This window comes from Carassius gibelio, chromosome B14 (assembly GCF_023724105.1).
Source record: "Carassius gibelio isolate Cgi1373 ecotype wild population from Czech Republic chromosome B14, carGib1.2-hapl.c, whole genome shotgun sequence".
In the NCBI taxonomy this organism is placed as follows: domain Eukaryota; kingdom Metazoa; phylum Chordata; class Actinopteri; order Cypriniformes; family Cyprinidae; genus Carassius; species Carassius gibelio.
Genome location: NC_068409.1, coordinates 13,766,905 through 13,790,983, shown reverse-complemented (window position 1 = coordinate 13,790,983; position 24,079 = coordinate 13,766,905). Strand labels below are relative to the sequence as shown.

General features: G+C 40.3%; 2 protein-coding genes across 5 annotated transcripts; one reads left to right on the top strand and one right to left on the bottom strand.

Annotated features, from left to right (window-relative positions):
• Positions 1 to 5,272: 5,272 nt before the first annotated feature.
• Positions 5,273 to 6,408, top strand: LOC127971550 (transcription factor ATOH1-like). Its single transcript, XM_052574632.1, has one exon. It carries the CDS (start codon positions 5,349 to 5,351, stop codon positions 6,045 to 6,047), a length of 699 nt encoding a protein of 232 aa, XP_052430592.1. The 5' UTR covers positions 5,273 to 5,348; the 3' UTR covers positions 6,048 to 6,408.
• Positions 6,409 to 6,521: 113 nt separating this feature from the next.
• LOC127971549 (docking protein 3) lies at positions 6,522 to 23,587 on the bottom strand. 4 transcript variants are annotated; one of them, XM_052574627.1, is made up of 11 exons: positions 23,431 to 23,587; positions 23,109 to 23,236; positions 16,273 to 16,344; positions 16,084 to 16,180; positions 15,888 to 16,008; positions 14,741 to 15,073; positions 13,426 to 14,600; positions 12,214 to 12,522; positions 11,180 to 11,261; positions 9,398 to 9,567; positions 6,522 to 8,764 (listed from the first exon to the last, which is right to left on the bottom strand). In XM_052574627.1, the coding sequence occupies exons 7-11, from the start codon at positions 13,480 to 13,482 to the stop codon at positions 7,631 to 7,633; spliced, it is 1,752 nt and encodes a 583-aa protein (XP_052430587.1). In that variant the 5' UTR covers positions 13,483 to 14,600; positions 14,741 to 15,073; positions 15,888 to 16,008; positions 16,084 to 16,180; positions 16,273 to 16,344; positions 23,109 to 23,236; positions 23,431 to 23,587; the 3' UTR covers positions 6,522 to 7,630. The 4 variants fall into 4 exon arrangements, with proteins under 4 accessions (XP_052430587.1, XP_052430590.1, XP_052430589.1 ...); XM_052574630.1 differs by having other exon boundaries at positions 14,741 to 14,851; XM_052574629.1 differs by lacking the exon at positions 15,888 to 16,008 and having other exon boundaries at positions 14,741 to 14,851.
• Between the last annotated feature and the right edge of the window lie 492 nt (positions 23,588 to 24,079).

Here is a 24,079-nt window from a genome sequence, read left to right as displayed (position 1 = left end):
TGATTTGAAGAACCTGACCAGTGTCGTGTTCTCGACTTTTCTCAGCCACATAAGCGCGCACGCGCACATGCCCGAACGATTGGAGATTGTTTTACGCATGCGTGTTGCTCAATGTTGATGTCACTGAAGGGACAGAGACCACTCATGCAGATCATTTTCCTCTTCGCCGAATAACGAGTGGGCACAGTTCAATGAAATGCCAGCTGGTCGGACTTGGCAAGAATTTATAAACCTCAGAACAAATAGGTGGGCCTTTTGCGTGTTATCTGTTTGGACCATGTTGGGTCTGTTGAACTAATTAGCTTGAAGAACAAACAAAACTTTGGGGCAGAATGCTTTATATGGTATTTAGTAAATCTAATAAAAAAAAATAAAAAAAAATGGACTGATCATTCAGACCCATTAGGACTGGGATGTTTTTATTTTCCTTTCCTAATGGCCCAGCTCCTTGACTAAATAAAATGTAAAAAAATCTCTGAGGCATGTTCGCAATGTAAAGTTCACCGTGTCCAAGGGTTTCAGAAGTTCCAAGCTCTCTGCTATGTCTAGACTCTAGACAGTACATTACTGCCATCTGTAGGAGTGTGGAGAAAGCACCATACCCATTTGAAACCATTCAACACCAGAGGCGATCCATATTAGTACATGAAAATAATACAAACTTTAATTGGTTCTATTTTTCGATTGCTAATACCTAAATATACCAAAGGGAAACAAAACTAGACATAAACCAATGTACTTCCTATGATAAAAAGGCTAGGCATGTTTTTTGTTGTTGTTGTTGTTAGTAGCCTACAAGATTATCTAGGCTACTATTATTACCTGTATTCTTATTATTAGCTTTATAATCAGTATATAGCTAATATACAGTAACTATATTTCTAGAGAGGACTTGCCTGGTCTTGTTTTTGAAACAAGCTCTCCTCTGTTGTTTGTAGCCACATGTCATTTAAAAAATATTTTAAAAAAGACTTGTCGATTATATAAAATATTGATGTGTGGATTATGTGCAGACCTCAGTCACAAGACACATGTGTGTTGTGAAAGCAAAGTTATTTGGAGTTATTGTATTATGGGTGTCACTGCTGAATTGTTTGCCCAGGGTCATGAGTGTGCCACACGCCTCTCGCTCTCCATATGCCATCGTGACACGTCAAACTGTACATCTTTACTGGCTGTTGAGTTATTGACTTTCAGACTACCATAACACTGTATAATAACTTTCAGTAATCCATCTTCAACAACTGTTCTACCTTATAAAATAAATTATTTTTATTTAGCAAGGATGCATCAAAAGTGACAGTACAGACTTTTAAATCATTACAAAAAAATGTTCCTTTAAACATTTTATTCATCACAGAGTGTATTGTGGTTTCCCCAAAAATATGAAGCAGCATAGCTTTCAACACAGAGGGGGAAAAAAATTCCTAAGACCTAATGGCTGCTGAAAAAAAAAGTTACTTTAAGTTGTAACAATTCCTCAAAGCCTATTACTGTTTGTTTTTGTTTATTTATCTGTTTGTTTGTTTATCAAATAAATGATGCCTTGGTGAGCATAAGAGACGTGTTAATCCTAATAATAGGCTAATAATAATTATAGTAATACTAACAATACATCTTACTGACACCAACATTTAGAAAGATTGACAAAAAATAATAACCTAGGCAAAGTATAGCTACTTACAGAGAAAACACACTTTTGTGTAGGCTAATAAAACTTTTGATTCAAAGGTTAAAAACAGAAATGGTGACAACACCATTTTGTCACCAACTATCTGTCTCCGGATTTTTTGTAAATATTAACGTTTCACAAATAACGGAGACATGGAACAACTGCATTGAATGGTTACTGTATCATTGATTGCATTGATCCATCTAAATATACTGTGGATTTTAATGAGCCCTTAGGCTCAACACAGTATTACTTCCCTTCCCAAAATTAATGAGGCCGCTAATTTGCTTAATTTGCGGGTAAACCCCTAAATTAGATTTGGAGTGACAAGTCAGTATCTAAAGAAGCACGTCCGTACCTCGGGCTGAATTGGAATAATTACATGGGGCTGAGATCAAGGGCGGTGTAGAGATAGACCGAGCGATTTTCACTGTTTCCCTGTGATATTGTCTATTGTGTGAAAAGTGGAAGCGTTCGATCTCGGCAGGTCTTTAATTAACTAGAGAAAAACAGGCGATGCACGCGCGCCCCCGGTCAAACGAGGATCATTCACCCGCGCTTGACTGAGTTCCAAAGAAAGGATCCATCGTTTCACGCTCTATAGCTACTCCTGGAGTTTTGTTGCCTACTACAGTAGGCTATGCACCTGTGCTATATTTAGCCCGCACACTTTCAAGTTTGTCTTAGCGCATATTTTCACCTTAAAAAGATGCTCACGAACGAAGATCCCAAGCCTGAAGGTTGCATAGCGTTGACAAAATAGCATTGGCTGTATATTTTAATTAATGAGGTAGTTTACCAAAAACCAAGCTTATAAAAAATCTGTAAACTGATGTTTGACGAAGCGCATAACAAACAAAGTGGTTTGCGTTTGCACCTCAAAAAATTCAGGATAAACACTTCTAATTGTTATAGTAATAATGAATTTTCAACATTTAGAGTTGGACGATTCTGTAGACCCAAGGTTGGTTTATTGTTATTATATTTTTTAAACGTGACTAAACACGTGCATCTATAACTATGACGCCATGGGGGCTCATAAACTGACCTTTGATGTGCTCGCAACACCTTCCGCGGTCCTCCGCCGCCGCCCCCCGTCTCAGGGCCTACAGCAGATGGGGAGTGTGTCCCTGTCTGCTCAGGGCTGCAGGCTGTTGCGCTGGCAGTAGGGTAGCGAGAATTAAATATTCATGTAAAAAATGAATGGAGAACCCCTGGACTGAGAGCGTGCCCATTTATTCAGCTCGCGCAAGCCTCATTAACCCGATGACTGGCCAGCAGGTCACGCTGATTTCCTTACCAACATTTAACATCTACCGCCTGTCTCCAAACACACACACCAACAGAGCGGCCGAGAGGAATTCCAGACCTTTATAGTTTCAGAAAATAATTGCCTGTTCAGATAAAACTGAGTAGCCTAGTTCTAGCATGTTTTTACTTTCTATTGTGCATCTGTTTTGACGTTTCTTTGTTCAGCAAATGTAGGTCTGCTTTTCTGTAGCCTATTTTGGCTGCCATATTCTCCCTTAAAAATATTCAATACAGTTGCTGTGTTATTTTCCAACAATGTCACCAAAACGAGCATAAATAAGGAACAAATTACAGATATTAAACAAAATGTATCTAGGCCTACCTATTTTCAAAATTAAACTTAGATAGCCTATTTAGAATTTAGAAGTCGAGGCAGATTTTAGGTTACATGGTGCACTTGTTTATAAATAAAAAAAAAGACTGAATTGAACAAATAGGCTACAGAAACAAAATGTAGGTAACTTATCTTCAAAAATAAACTTTGATAAAAGCAGTAGGCTAGATTTAGATGCTGCTAGCCTACATGAGATATGCTACTTAGGTAAATACACAAAAATAATAATCATAATAATGAAAAAATATTTAGTAGCCTATAAGTTCACATCAAGAACGAAAACTATAACCATAAAGTTTTTAGATTTCTATGTCTTTGAGAATAGCCTAAGGAATCCACATCACAGTTATAATGATAACGACAAAGAATCGTTGTTTTCCATCTGATGATCGATCAAATCCACCCAATAACTTTTAATTAACGAAACAATTTATTTATTGGTGTCGAGGCTAATATAATATCTTTATCTGTAAAGTTATGGTTCTTGCTGTGAAAGGGCATTATGTATTTTTTTCTGTGGCTTAATAATAGTTTTCATACATCTTGTAAGGACTGCATGCGCATGAGGCGGGAAGAGGAGTAGCCTGCTGGCCGCTGTAAATTAAAACGATGATGCTGTTAAACTATCCCTGGACGCATCGCAGCATATGGGAGACGTTAGTGTTCGGCCTCTGACTGTGAGACGGGTGCCAGGGGACAACAGCTGACTGGGCTGAAGTTTGCTACTATTCAACCCTCATGACTAGCAGCCTCAGAGGTGCCGCCACTGTCATCACGCGCGCGCGCTATCTCTCTCTCTCTCCATCACCTCATTTGAACAAAACAGTCTCGTGTCCAAAAGACGTTGACTTGGACGTTATATATAGCCTGTGGTGTTGTTATTGTCTGAGAAAGAAGTATATATACAGCTATAGCTGTTTAAAATATAATGAAGGCGTCTAAATGCATTTGAAATGTTTCAGTAACCACAAAGGTGATAAGTTATCTAAATATGTGAACAGAAGACCCTTTCGCCTGACGAGGTATAATAGCAACAGAGTAGTTTTCGTATAATTCAGAATTAGACCCTTATATCGACACAACATAAATGCTGCGGTTTATCACTTTTATGTAGCCTAATTTTAGCAAATTTTAAAAGAAAAACTATGTTTTAGGCTGTAAGTAGACTGTTAGCTGATGATAGGCTAATATAAGCAGCAATAGCCTAATTGCATTTTTTTTTCATGGCCGTTTCGTTTGGCTACTTCAATAGTACTCCACCTATGATTTGTCCAAATATTGTTTTGCTTCATTGCTAAATGATTTATGATGAGTCTGAAGACACTTATCAGTTTTCCTGGACTTCTCTGACGACAGGTGCGCCTCACAATCTGCTTTCCACCTGCTCGTTTTATTGCTGCAAGCTTTACAGTTTATTTGAGAAGAAATTTGACGCTGCTATGCAAGTTTCTTGCTGGATTTTATTGGATGCCAATTCCGTTGCTTATCTTGAATAAAGTGGATAAGGATTTTGGATCAAGTCCCTGGAAGTTTGACATTTGGGTTTTATTTCTAAATTTTCAAAATCGATGCAAAATCATTTAAACGCTGATTATGTTTTGTTAGGCTAATTTAAAGTTGTAAAAATATATGAACAAAACACCAGACATCACAAAATATGCAGGCTAAAAGTATAAAATAAATTATGGTTAATATAGGCCTACGTTACATATATAATTGTAGCCTGTATTTTAATTCACGTATCTAAATGTAGGGCTATAAAATAAATGACAATCATTCTTTGGAAAATATCTTCCATCACTCCAGGAGGATTGACGTGAGGGGAGGAAACAACAACTCTTTATTCTTTATTCTATGGAAGTTTGAGGAGCTTTTCTATTGGCTGTGGCCACTCAACAGGAGCACTGAGGGGAGGAGAGACAGGAGGTGATGCCACTATAAGGCATCCTGTCTGAAGTTAAAGGGCTCACCCTAGACAGTCAGCTCGAGTTCAGCTTTCTCCATACTTTATTTTAGCACATTATACCGGAAATGACAGCAAAAGCCAAACATCTGCACTGGTCAGATGGGAAATTTCGCCAACGACCGGAGGAGTTCACCCTCTCTGAACATTCGCGGTTGACCCGCAGTGACCCACGGGCCTGGATGACCTCCGCGTCCCCTGCGTACTCGCCCTCAGGTGACCACTACGCACACACGTCGGTGGATGCCGCCATAGACAAGTACATGTCCGGAGCTAGCAGTCCTTTGACAGCGGAATCCGATCTGGGAAGATTTGAAGGACATGATGGGACCAGACACAATCTCACCGGACCTCAGAGACACAGACGTGTGGCCGCCAACGCCAGAGAAAGACGGCGGATGCACGGATTGAACCGAGCATTTGACAAACTGAGGAGCGTCATTCCTTCTTTGGAGAACGAGAAAAAATTGTCTAAGTATGACACCCTTCAGATGGCGCAGATTTACATCACTGAACTGTCCGAGTTGTTGGAAGGTGTCGTGCAGTCGGAGTGCATTGATCTGCGGGACGGATGCGGCGCGTCTGGTAACCATGGGAACCATGGTCCCAGGAGTTCAGCTCAGACTTTGAGGACCAGCATCCCTTACGCATTGGACGCACCTTCTTCTAATTTTGTTCCCGAGAAAAATGATGTCACGTCCAATGCGAGTGATGGCGAATCGTCCCATTTCAGCGACATGGAAGACGCACAGACTGGAGGACGCTGATGGCTTTGCTGGATTGACTTAGAAACTGTGACATTCTGATCAATCATCATTTATCTGTCTGTGTTTTAGTAGACACTGAAAGAACCAAATAGATAGGCCTTATGGATGATGGTTAGTTCTAGACAACGCTTCATTAGTAGCCTACTTGATTGACAAAACTACTGAAAACTCACAAGAAAGGGAAGAAACGAATGAAAACATCTATACAAGCCCTATAGTTGCACTTTATGACATCTACATTTGGATATTGTTCCACTTCACATGTACAAAACCTCCATCAGCAATGACAAAAATGTTATTTATGTAACTTTGTGATTTTTTTATTACCTCAAAAGTTTAATAAAGATTTTCTTTTCATATATTTATTCGAATAGTTTCAATTCATACGTACTTTATAACAATTAAGTGAACAGCACGGATTTTTTTTTTTCATACCAAAGGTATCATATTTCACTATCATCACTACTATCTTTTGAAACCGTTTACCTGAAAAATTATTTTTCCGGACAAGTTTTTTCTTTTTTCTTTAAGTTGCATAGTTACGAAAGGTGGCGACAAAGAACGCGCATTTTGTGAGCTGGACGAGTCATTTAAATCATTCACTAAACTGATTCGCTCAAAAGAGTCGCTCAGGGTTGAAACGTGTTTACATCACAAATAAAAACAAGACAAATTCATACATTTTCCCTCCATTTTGAATGGTATGGAAGTATGAATTTTGTTGAACATTAAAATGAATAATAGTCTAATGAGTTACAATACTTCATTTGTTTTGTACTAGACTGGCTCGTATGACTGTCTTTCATTTGGTCAGCAGATCACCATAGACAAAAGTTCGTTAAGTATTCTAACCAATGAAATGCTCATTCAGGGTCTGCAATCAAATTCTATTGGCTCGTGCTGTAGTCAGGGTTTGGAGGCAGGAAAGAGCTTCAAATCGGATTGCACTGGATAAAACAAATGAAAGGAATATTTCACCTAAAAATAAAAAAATATTTCATAATCATTTACTCAGCCTGAAGTTCGAAACATGTATTAATATTATTAATTTTTTATTTTTTTTTAACAAACATTTTGGAAAATGTGGCAAACCTGTATTACTTTTTTTTTTTTTTTTTTTTTTTACATAAACTATGACATTTTGGAAAATGTGGGTAACCAAACAGTTGCTGGTCCCCTGTGTGGGAAAAAAGAAAAATAAAAAAGGAAAGAAATAACAATAAAACATAAATAAAACCCTATTCAACTTTGTTGGGACCATCACCTTTTGGGGTTAACTATTCCTTTACATTAAATAATTTGTTGATTATTAAAAAACAAACCATTTTAAACAACTTATACACAAATATACACACTTATACAATATATCTTACAAAACATTTTCAATAAAGATCATTTACATTCAAATATAATAACATAATAACATATAATTGTCCTTATATTTAACCATCTCAGTAGACCTACATATTCTGCATATTATTAGTATAAGTTTCATGTTAAGACTTATCGCACACTTTAACACATATCACTCACAATAATCAGGCTAGCAATGACACTGACCTCAGCTGTAGACAATAAAAACCTCAATCAGTCATCTGCTCATCTAGTCGATCTAACTGTTCTCTGCTTCCCCCACGTGACCTGGGCGGAAATGGGGGTGGAATTTTAGACAGATCTTTAAACAGAATGCCAGAAAGGGTCTCTTTGAAGTCGACAGGGATTTCACTGGAAGTGATAACAGGAGCTTGTTGTTCAGTGTTAGGCTGCTCTTGATCATCACTGTCCTCAGTCTGTCTGTTCTTACGTTTAGCTGCAAAATTCACTGTGCTATAAAGGTCCCGAATATCTGGTTGATCCTGCTCGCCAGTGCTCTTCTCTGTCCAGTTAGTGTAGGGAGCTTCTTCATTTTTGTCCTCAGAGGGTTCTTGTGGTAATTTCCATTCCTTCTCTTCATCCGCGGTTACATCTGTATCCGTGTTTGGTGGTAGACTGGGAGGGGTTGGAACTTTTGGGAGATCAATTTTTGATCTTGGCTTTGGTTGATGAAAAACTGCCGAATACAAAACTTCATCCGAGCTACTTACTGGGCTTTTGACGCAAGGTGGTGGATCTGGTAAGGAGATGAATCTGCGTGGTACTGTTGGGCAGGGTCTATCTTGATTTGTATTGATTGGAGGAAGCTTTTTCACTTTAGGCCTGTCCTGTGGTTTGGTTTTAGGCAAGGGGGGCGGTAGTGGTGGGGCTTGTTGAGGAGGAGTGGATGATCCCTTTTGGACATTCTGGAGGGTGAGAACACCTCCAATGATCTTGTGTATTGGCTGCCCGGGTTTTTTAAGTATAGGTGGGCAAGGTCTTTCCTGATTCTTGTTGCCTTGAGGTTGCTTACTGATCTTCGTTTTGTCCCTACCCTGTATTTTGGGTTTTGGTAAAGGTGGTGGGGGTGGAATGGCTTGTGGTATGGATGGTGGATCTTGATTCACATTGATCGGAGGAATATTTTTTACCTTGGGCCTGCCCCGTGGTTTGCTTCTAGGCGAGGGGGGCTTGGGGGCGGTCTCTTGCGGAAGAGCGGTGGCTTGTGCCAGCAGTTCTTGGACACTCTGGTGCATGATGGCCTCTTCAATGGCCCTTTTTATTTGCGCCCCCTGTTTTGACAAGAAAATGAACTGACCCTCCCCAGTGTTACAGCGATGACCTGCCTCAATCATTATTCCCCCCTGAAAAAAAACAATAAATATTGAATCAATAAAGCAAATGTGAACTAATGTTTAAAAAGACACATGCTATTTCATCACAAACACTACCATTCAAACATTTGTGGTCAGTGAGAATTATTATTATTATTTTTTTAAATGAATACTTTTATTCAGGAAGGCCATATTTAACTGATCAAAAGAAACAGTAAATACATTTGAACTGTTACAAAAATTTTCAGTTTCCATTCATCAAAAAAATCCTTGAAAAATTATTTACCGTTTCCACAAAAGCAGCACGACTATTTTCAACACTGATAGTACTTCTAGTATTACTTCTACTACTACTAATAACAATAAATGTTTCTTAAGCAGCAAATCTGCATATTAGAATGATTTCTGAAAGATCATGTGACACTAAAAACTGTAGAAATTGCTGCTGAAAATTCAGCTTTGCCATCACAGGAATACATTTACATTTTAAAACATTCGTAATATTTAGATTACTATATTTTTCAGCTAATCGCATGCAGCTTTGGTCATCATAACATAAAAATAAATCTATCCCAAACTTTTGAACAGTAGTGTATAGTTTTACAGTAAATAGTTTATATGAGCAAACATGATGATTCAGATTTTTTTTTTCTCATGAGGCACCTTGACTTGGCCAAACCTCCTGAGGAGCCTGTAGGGCCAGTGGTAGATGGCCTGTCCAGTCTTAAGGTCCAGCAGACAAATAGCCTCTTTCTCAGAAGACAGCAGGTATGACCCAGACATCTTGCACCTTTGAGACGCATCTGTGCTCTGGACTGTCACCTGGAACTGGCCTGTGGGGTGGAATTCATAAAAACATCTCTTCACAAAACCCCTCAATCTCTGAGGTCAGACCTCTTGAATTTAACATGAAGACAGAACTAAATGTATTTTACAGCAGTTGCCAAAAATTACGGAGCAGTGAAACAGAATAAATGAAAGGTTGATCTAGAAACAATCTTGATTTTTCAATATTCAAAATGTAAATAAATAAATAAATAAGGCTGTATACCTAATTTCCTCCAAATCATCTTCACATTTCTTGCATCAGTATATCCAAAAGGGGTTGAAAAGACTAAACTACTTTTTACTACTTACATAGTATACTACTTACTAAATAAATAAGCACAGTACATAGACATGAAATATACATTTGAACTGAGAAAGTATTTTTTTATAGACAAACTAAAAAGTTTATAACAATCAGCCTAGTAAACCAACTACTTCAGCAATTATAAAGTTTTTTTTTTTTAATCTGCAGTCCAAGTTTGATTCTAGTTACATATTACCACATACATATTCATATATGTATGAATACAGAAGTCTTTCAACTCTATAAAGACTTTTCTGAATTTATTACAAATAAAACTACTAACAACTGTGTATCTACTAGTGCAGTGCTGTAACTGTACTAAATGTACAAAGGGACCTTAGTTCCTAAAACCTTGAAAACTTTTATGCACGCTTGCATTTATTGCCTCACAACAGTACATCTGTGTGGCTCAAAAACATGTTTCAGATAAGAACAAAATTGTGTTCTTTCACAGTGACCGACCGGAATGAGTTTAAACGGGAATTTCCCAAGTTACTTTGTGTTCCAAAGCATTACCGTTATCTGTGTTACAAATCAGCTTGAGAATGAACGGTTTCTCTAAAACTCAACGGCTAATCATTTACCCAAAAAAAAAGTAACTTTGCAAAAAAGCATCTGTTATTTGACACTACTGGGTGAGCATTGTAATACTAAGAAAATTAAAAATGAAGTATGCGTTACCTAAAACTTTTCTATGAGGAAGATGATAAACCCTCAAACCAATTTCTTCTAAATAAGATTAAAATACAGAAGCTGAAAAAGCAAACCATAAAATATTCTGCAATACCAAAGATATCCGTCTGTATGTGTACAGGAAACCAACAATAAGAAAAAAATACAAAAACTTAAACTGAACACAAACTTGAATCTAAACACTATAAATTTAATCAATATGAAACAGGTATTTAAATTGAGAAACAATCCTATTTATTTTCTTAATTGTATACTAACAGCTTTCAATATATATATAGATATATGTAGATATATAGATAGATAGATAGACATGCCATTTTTGTGAAGATTTTAACTAAATTGTTTTAATTCATGACAATCGACTGATTATCAAATAATATGTTTGAGAGTGACCATTTTGTGCTCTTATTTTTTTTCGATCTATGTAGATAAAAGGCCACGCATGTCTGACCTCAATAAAAACACTGAGTAATGGAAATGTTCATCTGCACTATTAAGACACGCCCTCTTGCTCAACTGCAACAGACAGTTTGGTAACACCTAGGTTAACAGCAGATAATCGTCACTGTAGTTCTGCATCAGCTTTGCTGCTAGAGAAGAGTATTTGAGCCCATTCTCACCTGCTCCCCAGGTGGAGTAGAGGTCATTGTCAGCCGGTGTCGTACATTTATCTTTAATGGTATCTTCGGTTCTTTTGGTCTTCTAAAAATATCAGAAAGTGGATAAGTACATTAGTAATTCCTCTTTTTTTTATCATATCATTCTTTGCAAAAAAAAAAGTTTAAGAAAACTTTTGTGCAATCACATACTCAAAGGTGCGGTTATCAACACTTCCTCTGTGATGGTTTAGCAGTTGTGTGAAAGCTGTACCTTAACTTCATAAATATGTTGACTTTAGTTACTTTAGTAGTGGGAAAATGTCCTTCATTATGACTTGCTTTATGTTACGAGAGAGATGCAACAAATATTATTTAATAAACTTGTTTCCCCAATCCTTTTTCTTTTGGTTTCTGGTCTTGCAAATTGAATATGAGACAAAATGTAGTGTTAACTAGTTTATGGTATCAGACAAACTTGCCTTTGGATATCAGAATGGATTAAAATGGACTGATGGGATCTGGAAAAGAGTCTGGATCCAACGTCTTGGCAGAATTGAACACTATCATCCATATTTCTGATTAAACAATCTTGGTATTACCTGGCATAGTTTTTTTTGTTTTTCAATTTCACTTTGACTTTGACACATGTAGCTCAAAGGGTAGAATAAAGTCCTAGCAATGCCGAGGTCATCAATCCGATTCCCAAGGAATGCATGAATTGATTAAATGTCTTCCTTGAATGCAATGCAAGTTGATTCAAATAAAAGTCAAATATGGGTTTGCCCGTATCCATAATCCACCTTTGGATTGCTTAGTTGGGGTATAAAAGAGACTAAATATTCAGTGATATTAATGATTTGACTGTACTTACACCACAGGGTGAGAAAAAAAACTCAAGACTTAATAAATCAGAATGATGACATTATTGGCTTTGTAAAAGTGAGCAGAAGTCTTATATTTGATGACGTGTGCATCACCGATTGTGTTATTTCCCTGTTTATTACTGTATAAAGCGAATTGTAAATAAAGCCTTGGCTTGTTTGACTTGACCTTACCTGAAATGCTACCTGGCACAGAACATTTATCCAGTCCTCCTGGGAGGGGGCAGCGATGGTGTAGGTGGATGAGATGGTGTTTAAAAAGAAGGCAGAGCAACCTGTGGGACAGCTTTCTCCTGGGGCTGGAGTGATGCTCAGACAGTCTGTCAGGCGGATCACCCGTTTGTCCATCTTCCTGAGCCCTGAAGGCCTCGGGATGGCGGACCCCGTCAGTCCCCCTCTATCACGCATGTCATACAGCTCCATCCGGCCGATACCTGCAGGACTGGGCTCGAACAGAATCAGCCAGGATTTCCGCCAGATCTTCTGCAGGAACAAGGGGAGATGTTAGTTTTAATTGAGGCTACGACAGACTGAAGAAAATGAATTATTTCGGCACATAACTCGGAAGGGTTTAACATCAAACTCTCTGGTTCAATACTCCTCCATTAAGACCGGTTAGATATTTGGGAGAACACGCCAGAGGGAGCAGAAGTTCTGAAACGGTTCTTCGTTTTATCTCCCATGCATGATTCATGGCCATTAAACGCTACCATGAAGATGGAAGCACCTCAGGTGGTTAACCAGCTGCCGTTTCCCTTCTCTAGTAATAATGTACAGCTGGGCTTGTTGTAAATATTTAAAGGGATGTTTTAAGGCTGTTATAACTGTGATTATCAATGGTACATCCCAACTTTTTCCAACCAAAATATCATTACTTCATACTTAAACTACATTACAGGGATAGTTCATATGAAAATTCAGTCAGGCTCATGTTGTTCTAAATCTGTATGACTTTTTTCTTCTGTGGAACACAAATGATAAGACTTTGTAGAATGTTAATAACTAAACAACACTGGAGATCATTAGCTATGGACCAAAAAAATAAATAAAAAAACTCTTAACTTTATCTTAAAGAAAGTCGTGCAGGGAAGAGAAATGTAAGATTTTGCCTCAGATGGTGAACTTTAATCTTTACATCTCAGATTAATTTAAATCTAATATCCTTCAAATATATGTCTGACATTTTAATTAACTGACTTTTATTCCCGCACAATCTGATCTCATGACCTGAACTAGCTAATAAACTCAGCTAGATGAGCAAGAAACAGAATATAATATACCATTAATAGAAGTAATATAAAAAGAATAAAAACTAGCGCATCAAATAGCATTAGTACTCTTGAATTTTGTAAAATGATTTTTTAAGTTTTCGGTAAACAACCTCACCTTCCCAAACTTGACCCCCTGCAAAAAGAGCAGACCCTCTTTAGAGATTACATCCATTGTGCTTGTTTGCCTCCAAGTGCGCCAGTTCCTCTATTTTCTACAGAAGGTGACAAAAGAGAGAGAGAGAGAGAGAGAGAAACGATGTATGATGCTAAACTTGATATTAAGCAAGTGCTTCTGTGAGGTTAAGGGACCACGTCATTCACCAACAGGCGGCTAAAAATGGTCACCACTTATTTCCTCCAAAGTTGAAAACTTTACCTTGACGTGTTCTTTTATTAATAATCATCCAAACTTGGTTGTAAACAGGACAATGTCAGAGAAGAATTTTATTGCAGTTTGCATTATAAAATAAAGAGGGTGGCATAAGCCGGTCATCATTTATTTACACTGGATGTGCGGCAAAAAAACAAAACCAATTAACTGTCAAAAACATCCCTGAGTGGGTTTCAGACAAACACCTAACAATTCAGCTGTTACAATAATATATGACAATGTTATTATGCAGCAAAACCTACTGAGAACTCAGAACAAGGAAAAGCTAACTTTTTCATATTTTTTCTTACACAAGGCTTTTTGACTGCATTAATACAAGAAATAGTTTGACTGAAATGAATAAACAAATGTACAATTCCAAGAATGATACATTTTGAGTAAGTGAGTAAGTGACGTGACATACAGCCAAGTATGGTGACCCATACTAGGAATTCGTGCTCTGCTTTTAACCCATCCAAAGTGCACACACACAGCAGTGAACACACACACATCGTGAACACACACACGGAGCAGTGAGAAGCCACTTATGCTGCGGCGCCCGGGGAGCTGTTGGGGGTTCGGTGCCTTGCTCAAGGGCACCTCAGTCGTGGTATTGAGGGTAGAGAGAGCGCTGTACATGCACTCTCCCACCTAAAATTCCTGCCGGCCCGAGACTCAAACTCACAACCCTTCGATTGCGAGTCCGACTCTTTAACCATTAGGCCACGACTTTGTACAGAATGATTTAAGACCGAAGAGCCTCTCTCAAGAAAGATTTGACGGCAAAGTAACAAACAGCATTGAAAATCCATGGAGCTGTTGGCCAGATAGTCCTTGCGGCCGATTTTGGTGTCCTGTTCTGTCTGCATGGCCTCCAGTTTGGGACAGTCTGTGATCCTTTGATCCAGAGACTCTCTCTCCTAGGATGGAAAAATAAGAGGTAAATATCTTATACTTTTGAGCACTGCGAAGTCTCTTGTGCAGTAATGTTGCAATCATTTTGGGCATGTGCTCAACCAGCTACATAAGCTTGTTTCAGCAATAAGTACATAATGTGTACCTCCAATATCCAGCACCATCTCATCTCGCGTCTAGAGAACCTGCAGCACAGGAGGAACCTTCTGCTTGGCTTCAATCAACAAAGCTTTCAGATCCATTTGTACAGACTCATCTGAAAAAAAGGATTTTGATGCTCAATTTTCTCAATATTCTCTGAATAAACAAATCATTGTGTTGTGTGTGATAGTTAACGATGACAAGAAACGAAAACGGAAAGACAAACACCAAAGATAAATCTATACATAAAAAAAAAAAGAAACACCACATCCTTTGTAGATAAATGTTGTGGCAACTCCAGTCTTTCCAGATCTACCAGTTCTGCCTATTCTATGGACTGTGAAATAAAAATGACATGCATGCGTTACAAACATCTGGCAGCTGCAGTTAAATTATGCAGGAGTTTATCTTAGAACTTACTTCACTTTTCCTATCAAGTTGGTTTCAAAGTTGGTTTAGTGGTTGTATAAACTTCTGTCAAATGTTTGGCCTAAAAGAAGTGCTTGTACTATTGTTGCTCAAAATAAACTCAGATGGTCCAGCAGTCATTTAATTAATTAATCCTAAATCACACCAATTTGATTTGAGAAATTGGTTTTAAATCCACAGCCCTAACAGCGAACTCTATTGTAATTTAATTTCAAATATAACTTTATTCCTGTGATGGCAAATCTGAATTTTCAGCATCATTACTCCAGTCTTCAGTGTGACATGATCCATCAGAAAAAAAATGATTGTAATTTGCCATATCCCATAAATGCTGAAAACAGTGGTGTCCCTTAATATTTTTGATGAATAGAAAGCTCAAAACAACAGCGTTTATTTAAAGCAGAAGACTCTTCTGTAGCATTATAAAGGCACTTTTGTGTGTAAATAAATACATACATCTTACTGACCTCAAACATTTGAACGGTAGTGTATACAAACCAATAAGGCCAAAAACCAATCATCTAAAAAACGTACCATAGTTCTCAATCTCCTCTGGCAAGTCATAATTCAAAAATAACACACAGTTTATTGAGAGCGTGTGGTTGAACTGTATAGTCCTGTTTACCTTTGTGCTAAACAGTCACATTCATAATGATTATATATTTAAGGTAAAACAAACAGCAGTAGTTAGTGCATGATCATGGTCAAGTGAAGCCACATACACTTAGCTGCTGGTGACAATCTTCGGACATAGTTTGAACACGTTTAGCACCCTCATCACACAGTGCTATAATAGGAGCCAGACCACAGCAGAAGCTGACACCCGGTGGAGAGCACTTGTAGCTGCAGGAAATGGCATTCATAAAGCTGATTGATGGTGTTTGTGCTACAAGCAGATTGAGGTGGATGATGTCAAACCTTTGCCTCCGTGAATAGCCCCCATCTCAACACCTTTCAGCAGAAGATACTTGTGTATGGCATCTACATCTGCTTTTTTCTTAGCGAATATTAATACCTAAAAAACAACACGGGGAGGATGATTGTTCGAATTATGATTATGTAGGGTTCTCAGAATTTATTTTTTAAGAAGAGCAAGAAGCTACGTACTGGCGGTGGGGTCTTCTGGAGACACCCCAGGAGATAAACCATTTTGGCCTCCTCTTTAACATAGTCCACTTCCTAAAAGTGACAGGATGTATATATATCAGGCATGTGATCAGCTAGAGACAAAAAAAGGAAAATCTGACCCCGCCCTAAACCACACGCACAAGCCACGCCCACAACAAGCATTATTAAAAATATTTATTTTAGCACATTCAAATATATACATCTTATATTGTAAAAAATAAACACTGTCCTGTAAAAAAGGCAGAATTTATTTGATCAAAATATAGTTTTCACTTCTGGATTTTTTTTTGTTTTGTTTGTTTCAAACAGAGATCGCGATTCTCCCATGATTTGAACTAAGCAAAATAACACGTAATTTATTTAAAACAGTTGTGCTGCTTTATATTTTTATGGAAACCGGGATTTATCTTTTTAGGATTTTTATTTAATAAAAAGTTGAAACAAAGAACAGCACGTGTTTGAAATATAAATCTTTTGTAAAATAATAAATGTCTATACCACAGCGTTTTATTTGAATTTGAATTAACAGGGTATATACAGAACCTCTTAAGTTAAATTTAATACCTTTTACTACCTTTTTAATACCTTAAAAATATTTTTTAATACCAGCGCGACTTTAAGCTGCAACTGTAGTGGCATAAATTAAATATCTTTCCAAATGGAATAACATATTGCATCACAATGTAACGAGGTCATTACATCTTAACATCAACACTGGACTCAAAAACTGGCCCAGAGATAAGAATAGAAATAAAGACAGAGGAGGAAGGAGACATCTTTTTCATAGATCATTAGTCAGGAAGTCTGATGTGTGAGAAATCTAAAAAAGAGGTGGCCATGAAGTAAGCACATGTGTTATTAAAATAAATTAAGCTGATACATTTAAGTAAAGCAGAGGGATTAATCAAGATGTCAAAATGGCTTCGCAGAAAACACGGCTTCACAGGGCTTATTGCTTTATTAGACAACCTTAGCCTATAATTATAGCATTATTAACCTAAAGTAAAACATGAGCCAAGTGTTGGGCTATATTTGACAGTGATAGATATGTCAGGACTGCTTTTTCAAAGTTAGATCATTGGTTCTCCAGCTGTGACTCACTATTGGTGGTACTCAGGATACAATTAAACATGCAATAAAATCATTTAAACAAAATCTCTATAATTTATGTTTGTTTTTATCTTTATCAGAGCCATGCTAAACCTTCAGATTAAGCATCACAATGAGTCTATAACACTACGCCCACCACAAGCCATGTCAATGTTAATCACAATGGTGGTACTTGGAAATAGAGCTGACGGTCTTTGACTGAACCCGACGGGACCCGTCGGGACCCGACGGGTTCGGGCTTAATTTATATCATCTTATGCGGGCTCGGGCCGGGCTCGGGTTTGAGGAGGAGGAGGAGCCTGTCAGGGTTTGGGTAGAGGGATGAGGCGAGGACTCAAAGATGCAGAGAGAAGGGCTCTTTAATAGCAATAAAAATAAAACAAACAAACAAAAACTACCCCGTGGGGGAGAACAGACAAACCTGACTGGCAAGGCAAGGCAAGGCAAGGCAAGGCAAGGCATACACAGACAAATATTAGACGACGAACTTGCAACCAGACTGCAAACACAAGGGCAATAAATAGGGAGCTAATAAGGAGGGTAACGAAGGAACACATGTGGGGAAAATTACATCAATAATCAGGTAACAAGATGGGTGGGGTCAAGACAATTGACGAGAGCACATGGCACGTAGGAACTAAGACAAAAGCCATGTGCTCACACAAAACAAAAAACACAAGCACATGGCCAGCAAACCAATCGCAAGCCATGTGCTTGAATTGGACACAAACACGCAGCTAATGAGCAAGCTCATACACCGCGCGTTCACACAAACACGCAGCTAATGAGCAAGCTCATAACCCGCGTGTTCACACAAGACAGCACGCAGCCAGTAAAAACTAAGCTGCGTGCGACAGCACAAGACAAAATATAACAAGCACACAGCCGATAACTCGAGCTGTGTGCAACAATGCCACAATAAAACAGAACATGGAGCGCGAGTGTTCGGTCCCCGACACGAAACCGAAACTCAGCAAGACATGAGTGCCGGGATCCGAACACCACGCTCCAACATGAAACAGGACACGCAGACAAGAGCGCACAGCTCGAGCGGTCTCGAAGCCGCGCACTCACATGAAAACATTGACAGGAGGAGAGTATCAGGGCTCTGTCACAAAACATGAAAACCACTAGACTGAAGTGACAGAACCCTGACACTAGCCCCCCTCAAAAGGGACGCCACCTGGCGTCCCTAACGAAGAACACCCAAAAACAAGACAGGCACGAGACAGCACAGGCATGGCAACACAAACCCGGTACACAACAGAACACAAGACATGGAAATCAAAATACAGACAAAATACGGGAGGGAGGGGAGGGAGGGAGGGAGGGAGGGAAGGGAGCCCAGTCAAGCAATATGAAAACCCAAGCAGTTATTAAAGGGACCAGGGAGGGGCGGGAGGGCTGAGCCAAGGAGGCTCAGGCAGTCCAGGAGTCCCAGCAGTGGACCAGGGTGGAGCCGGAAAGATGAGCAAGTGAGGATCTGGCCTAACAGAAACCCCGACAGACCACCAGGGAGGAGCCGGAGGGACGAACCAGCGAGGATCCGGCCAAACAGGAACCCCGGCAGACCACCAGGGCGGAGCCGGAGGGACGAACCAGTGAGGATCCGGCCAAACCGGAACCCCGGCACACCACCAGGGCGGAGCCGGAGGGACGGACCAGCGAGGATCCGGCCAAACAGGAACCCCGGCAGACCACCAGGGCGGAGCCGGAGGGACGAACCAGCGAGGATCTGGCCAAACAGGAACCCCGGCAGACCACCAGGGCAGATCCGGAGGAACGAACCAGCGAGGATCCGGCCAAACAGGAACCCCGGCAGACCACCAGGGCGGAGCCGGAGGGACGAACCAGCGAGGATCTGGCCAAACAGGAACCCCGGCAGACCACCAGGGCAGATCCGGAGGAACGAACCAGCGAGGATCCGGCCAAACAGGAACCCCGGCAGACCACCCGGCAGACCACCAGGGCGGAACCAGAGGGAGAGACCAGGAGGCCTCCAGCCAAACAGGGACCCCGACGGATAGGGAGGGCAAAGCCGGCAAGGCACTCCTCAGGGGTAGAGCTGGCATCAGGGCAGGGAGCTTAGACAGAGCCGGCATCAGGGCAAGGAGCTTAGACAGAGCCGGCATCAGGGCAAGAAGACTGGGCGGCGCCGGCAGGGCAAGGAGACTGGGCGGCGCCGGCAGGGCAAGGAGACTGGGCGGCGCCGGCAGGGCAAGGAGACTGGGCGGCGCCGGCAGGGCAAGGAGACTGGGCGGCGCCGGCAGGGCAAGGAGCTTGGGGGGCGCCGGCAGGGCAAGGAGCTTGGGCATGACTGGGATGGCCTCCAGGCCAGCAGTGGGCTCCTGAATGGCCTCCAGGCCATGTGGGATGGAGGAAGCCTTTCTTCTCCTCCTCCTCCGTCTCTGAGAGGGGGGCGCTGCAGCCTCATCAGGCTCCTCTGGGGGCGCTGCAGCCTCATCAGGCTCCTCTGGGGGCGCTGCAGCCTCATCAGGCTCCCCTGGGGGCGCTGCAGCCTCATCAGGCTCCTCTGGCAGTGGCGGGGTAGAGCCATTCCTCTTCTTACCCCTCTTCCGTCTACGAGAGGGAGGTGCTGCAGTCTCTTCGGCCACCTCTAGGGGTTCTGCAGTGTCGCAAGTCACCTCAGGGGGTGCTGCAGCTCCTTCATCCACCACAGGTGGATCTGCAGCTTTGACGGGGACCACAGGCAGCACTGCAGCCTCCTTAGCTGGGGAACGTGCCACAAACTCCACAAATTCCCCAAACGACAGGTGGTCCAGCCCCCTCATTCTCCACCAGCTGAGAGGCTCATCAAGGGCGTAATTGAAGAGGTCCTTGAGGGCCGCATCATTAACCTCCAATCCCTCTGCAGTCCCACTGAACTCCAGGGCAAAATCCCTCACACCAGTACCTTGTTGATGAAGAGAGATCAAAGTCTTAAACTGGAGCATGCGCTGATAATGGGGGCTGGAAAGAGTGGAGGCTGGTGGACAGTGCAAACCCTTCCTCCGCTGAGTCCTCATACTGGCTAGTTCGTACTGTCAGGGTTTGGGTAGAGGGATGAGGCGAGGACTCAAGGATGCAGAGAGAAGGGCTCTTTAATAGCAATAAAAATAAAACAAACAAACAAAAACTACCCCGTGGGGGAGAACAGACAAACCTGACTGGCAAGGCAGGGCAAGGCAAGGCAAGGCAAGGCATACACAGACAAATATTAGACGACGAACTAGCCACCAGACTGCAAACACAAGGGCAATAAAAAGGGAGCTAATAAGGAGGGTAACGAAGGAACACATGTGGGGAAAATTACATCAATAATCAGGTAACAAGATGGGTGGGGTCAAGACAATTGACGAGAGCACATGGCACGTAGGAACTAAGACAAAAGCCATGTGCTCACACAAAACAAAAAACACAAGCACATGGCCAGCAAACCAATCGCAAGCCATGTGCTTGAATTGGACACAAACACGCAGCTAATGAGCAAGCTCATACACCGCGCGTTCACACAAACACGCAGCTAATGAGCAAGCTCATAACCCGCGTGTTCACACAAGACAGCACGCAGCCAGTAAAAACTAAGCTGCGTGCGACAGCACAAGACAAAATATAACAAGCACACAGCCGATAACTCGAGCTGTGTGCAACAATGCCACAATAAAACAGAACATGGAGCGCGAGTGTTCGGTCCCCGACACGAAACCGAAACTCAGCAAGACATGAGTGCCGGGATCCGAACACCACGCTCCAACATGAAACAGGACACGCAGACAAGAGCGCACAGCTCGAGCGGTCTCGAAGCCGCGCACTCACATGAAAACATTGACAGGAGGAGAGTATCAGGGCTCTGTCACAAAACATGAAAACCACTAGACTGAAGTGACAGAACCCTGACAGAGCCTTTATCTTAAATTTCGTTATTGCCAAATACCCATCTTAATTTAAAATTTATCTTAATTTAATTTTTTTTAAATGACTCGTTTTTATTGGTGCGTTGGTCTATTTATAGGTTAAATGAGCCTATGTCTAGAATGCTGAGATGTTACGATGTTACAGAGGACTTATTTTATTTCTTATTTGTTAGTTATGAGTAAATTATGTTAAAACATGAATAAATTACTCATTGTTGACAAAAGGCAAAAGAGCTGTGTGCGTGCGCACATTTGAATAATGTCGGGCTGTAAACGGGTTCGGGCTTTAAAAAAGCTGTCAATCAAAATGTACTTGTCGGGCTCGGGTCCTGTCGGGCCTTACTTTTAAGGCCCGATTACAGCTCTACTTGGAAAGCCTAATATTTTCTAAGAGGGTACACCGTGAAAAGTTTAAGAACCACTGAGCTAGATATTTAGTCAATTTGAAAGGTGGAGCAGGACCCCATGGCCTGCCTGCTTGTGGCCTAGACTGGAGATATTAACCATGAATCTGCATATTTAACAGGTAAGCTAGTCTACTCCAACCTCCATTTAATTAAATACATTTTACAATATTATAGCTACTATCACCGAAAAGCAACAGTAGGCTAAATAATACATTTGCTCTACCACTTGAGCCACAGGAACAGAAGGTGGCTCCAGTACACAGCAGATGATTCCCAGAGTTTTAGCAGACGTCTTACAGATGTAATAAATATATTACATCTGATCAAATGTACTTTTATTACTGTCATTCGTAATGTCTAAATATAATTTAATGAATACAAAAATATATAGGCTATATTAGTGAGTGGAAATGGCCTATGTACGTCTCTGCAGCCATCTAATAGTGATCATTTAATATCTTTTTTTATAAGTGTTTACTTTCTTACAACTTTTGTAACTTTTAGTTTAATAAATGGGGGAAACCTATTAAAGCTGCAGTAGGTAACTTTTGTAAAAATGTATTTTTTACATATTTGTTAAACCTGTCATTATGTCCTGACAGTATAATATGACAGATAATCTGTGAAAAAAATAAAATAAAATCAAGCTCCTCTGGCTCCTCCCAGTGGCCCTGTTGCCATTTACAGAAATACACCACACACGGTAAGAAACAACCAAGGCCTTTCTTTGACTGAATGCATTGCAAAACATCACGGGACGCTTCTAACCCCAGGTTATGCGGGTATTTCGTGGCAATTACGAAAATGTGCGATCTTTTGTGAAAATTGGTCCGAAAACTTGCATTTCCCCATGTTTTGATGACTGAATGGAAGCGAGCTTGCGTTTGGCAGCAATCCAGTCAGTTACCCAGTATGTTTCAGTGCGCTCGAATGAACACCTCACGTGATATCTCTCAGGTCCTTCTCTCAGCATATAAATAAATCCACACAAATTTTAGAACTAAATTTTAGATTTTAGAAATTTACCACAAATTTAAAATGTATCTAAAAATATTTAGCTCAAAAATGTAATACCTCGTCAGATGATGTTTATTACTTTTTAATACCCTTAATTTTGGCTAATTTCATTTACTACCTTTTACAACCCCGCGGACAACCTGATCAATGCATCTTTGATGAATAAAATGTATTAATACCTCAAAAAAAAAAAAGAAATCTTACTGACCCCAAACTTTTAAAACAGTAGTGTGTGTTTCGCAACACTCCAAAAAAATACAAAGAAAACAAAAGTTGACCTTGGCAATGTTTACAGAACAACTAAAAGGATGGAAAGGAACACTAGGAAAGAATAATGCTGTGCCTCGCCTGAATCTAAATGTCTTACCTGGATGACATCCAAGCTTGCAGCTCCAGCTCTGCCCACATTAATGGTGATGGGTTTCACTAAAGCTTTTACTTTTGGCAAAGTTCTGGATCTTCTTGGGCACTGTGGCACTGAAAAGCAGCGTTTGTCTGAAAAAAAAAGCAATCCGGTTATGAAAAAAAAAAAAAAAAAACATTCGATACCTCTAAAACACTATTTTTTCGAGTTCTAAAGCCACTAAATATTTAAGAAAACACTGAAAAAGGGAGGGGAACATTTGACTATATTTACTGACTAAATGCTATATAACCTAAACAGTACCATGAGATTTGCACAAAAGTACCTTAAAGTAAGAGAAGATGGCCCTGATGTCCTCCTCAAAACCCATGTCAATCATTCAATCAGCCTCGTCCAGAGCCAGATAGCGGCAGATATCCAGACTCACCATCTTCTTGTTCAGCAGGTCCATCAGTCTGCCTGGAGTGGCCACCGTCATGTGCACTCTGCTACAATCACACAGTCATTCTCAGGTTTATAAGGGATTTCTTAAGCAACCAGCAATCCACAAAAAAAGCCATTTCAATGTCTCAATCTTTTTGACCTTTTCCTCTTTAAAGGGGGGGTTAAATGCTCGTTTTCACTCAATATCCTGTTAATCTTGAGTACCTATAGAGTAGTACTGCATCCTTCATAACTCCAAAAAGTCTTTATTTTTATTATATTTATAAGAGAAAAATAGTCTGTACCGATTTTTCCCGGAAAAACACGAGCGCCTAGAGGCGTGACGTGTGGGCGGAGCTAAAGAATCACGAGCGCCAGTAGGCTTTTGAGTTGAGAGCATGTGGAAGCTGTGACACAGATCCAGAGGCTGAAATTTAACAAGAGCAGCATCAGCAAAGGCGTCTTTATGTGGTATGTACTGAAACCTTATATATTTGCTTAGCGGTTTTGGAAAATGACTAAGTTCCACTTTATGTCGTTTTTTTTTTTTT

What these genes read in the sequence shown, in the direction of transcription:
- LOC127971550 (XM_052574632.1), top strand. Translation starts at nt 5,349, where the DNA reads ATGACAGCAAAAGCCAAACATCTGCACTGGTCAGATGGGAAATTTCGC.
- LOC127971549 (XM_052574627.1), bottom strand. Translation starts at nt 13,482, where the DNA reads ATGGATGTAATCTCTAAAGAGGGTCTGCTCTTTTTGCAGGGGGTCAAG. An exon ending in TGTGCCAGGTAGCATTTCAG is followed by an intron (nt 11,262 to 12,213) that starts GTAAGGTCAAGT and finishes TGATATTTTTAG; the next exon opens with AAGACCAAAAGAACCGAAGA. An exon ending in CTACTCCACCTGGGGAGCAG is followed by an intron (nt 9,568 to 11,179) that starts GTGAGAATGGGC and finishes TCCACCCCACAG; the next exon opens with GCCAGTTCCAGGTGACAGTC.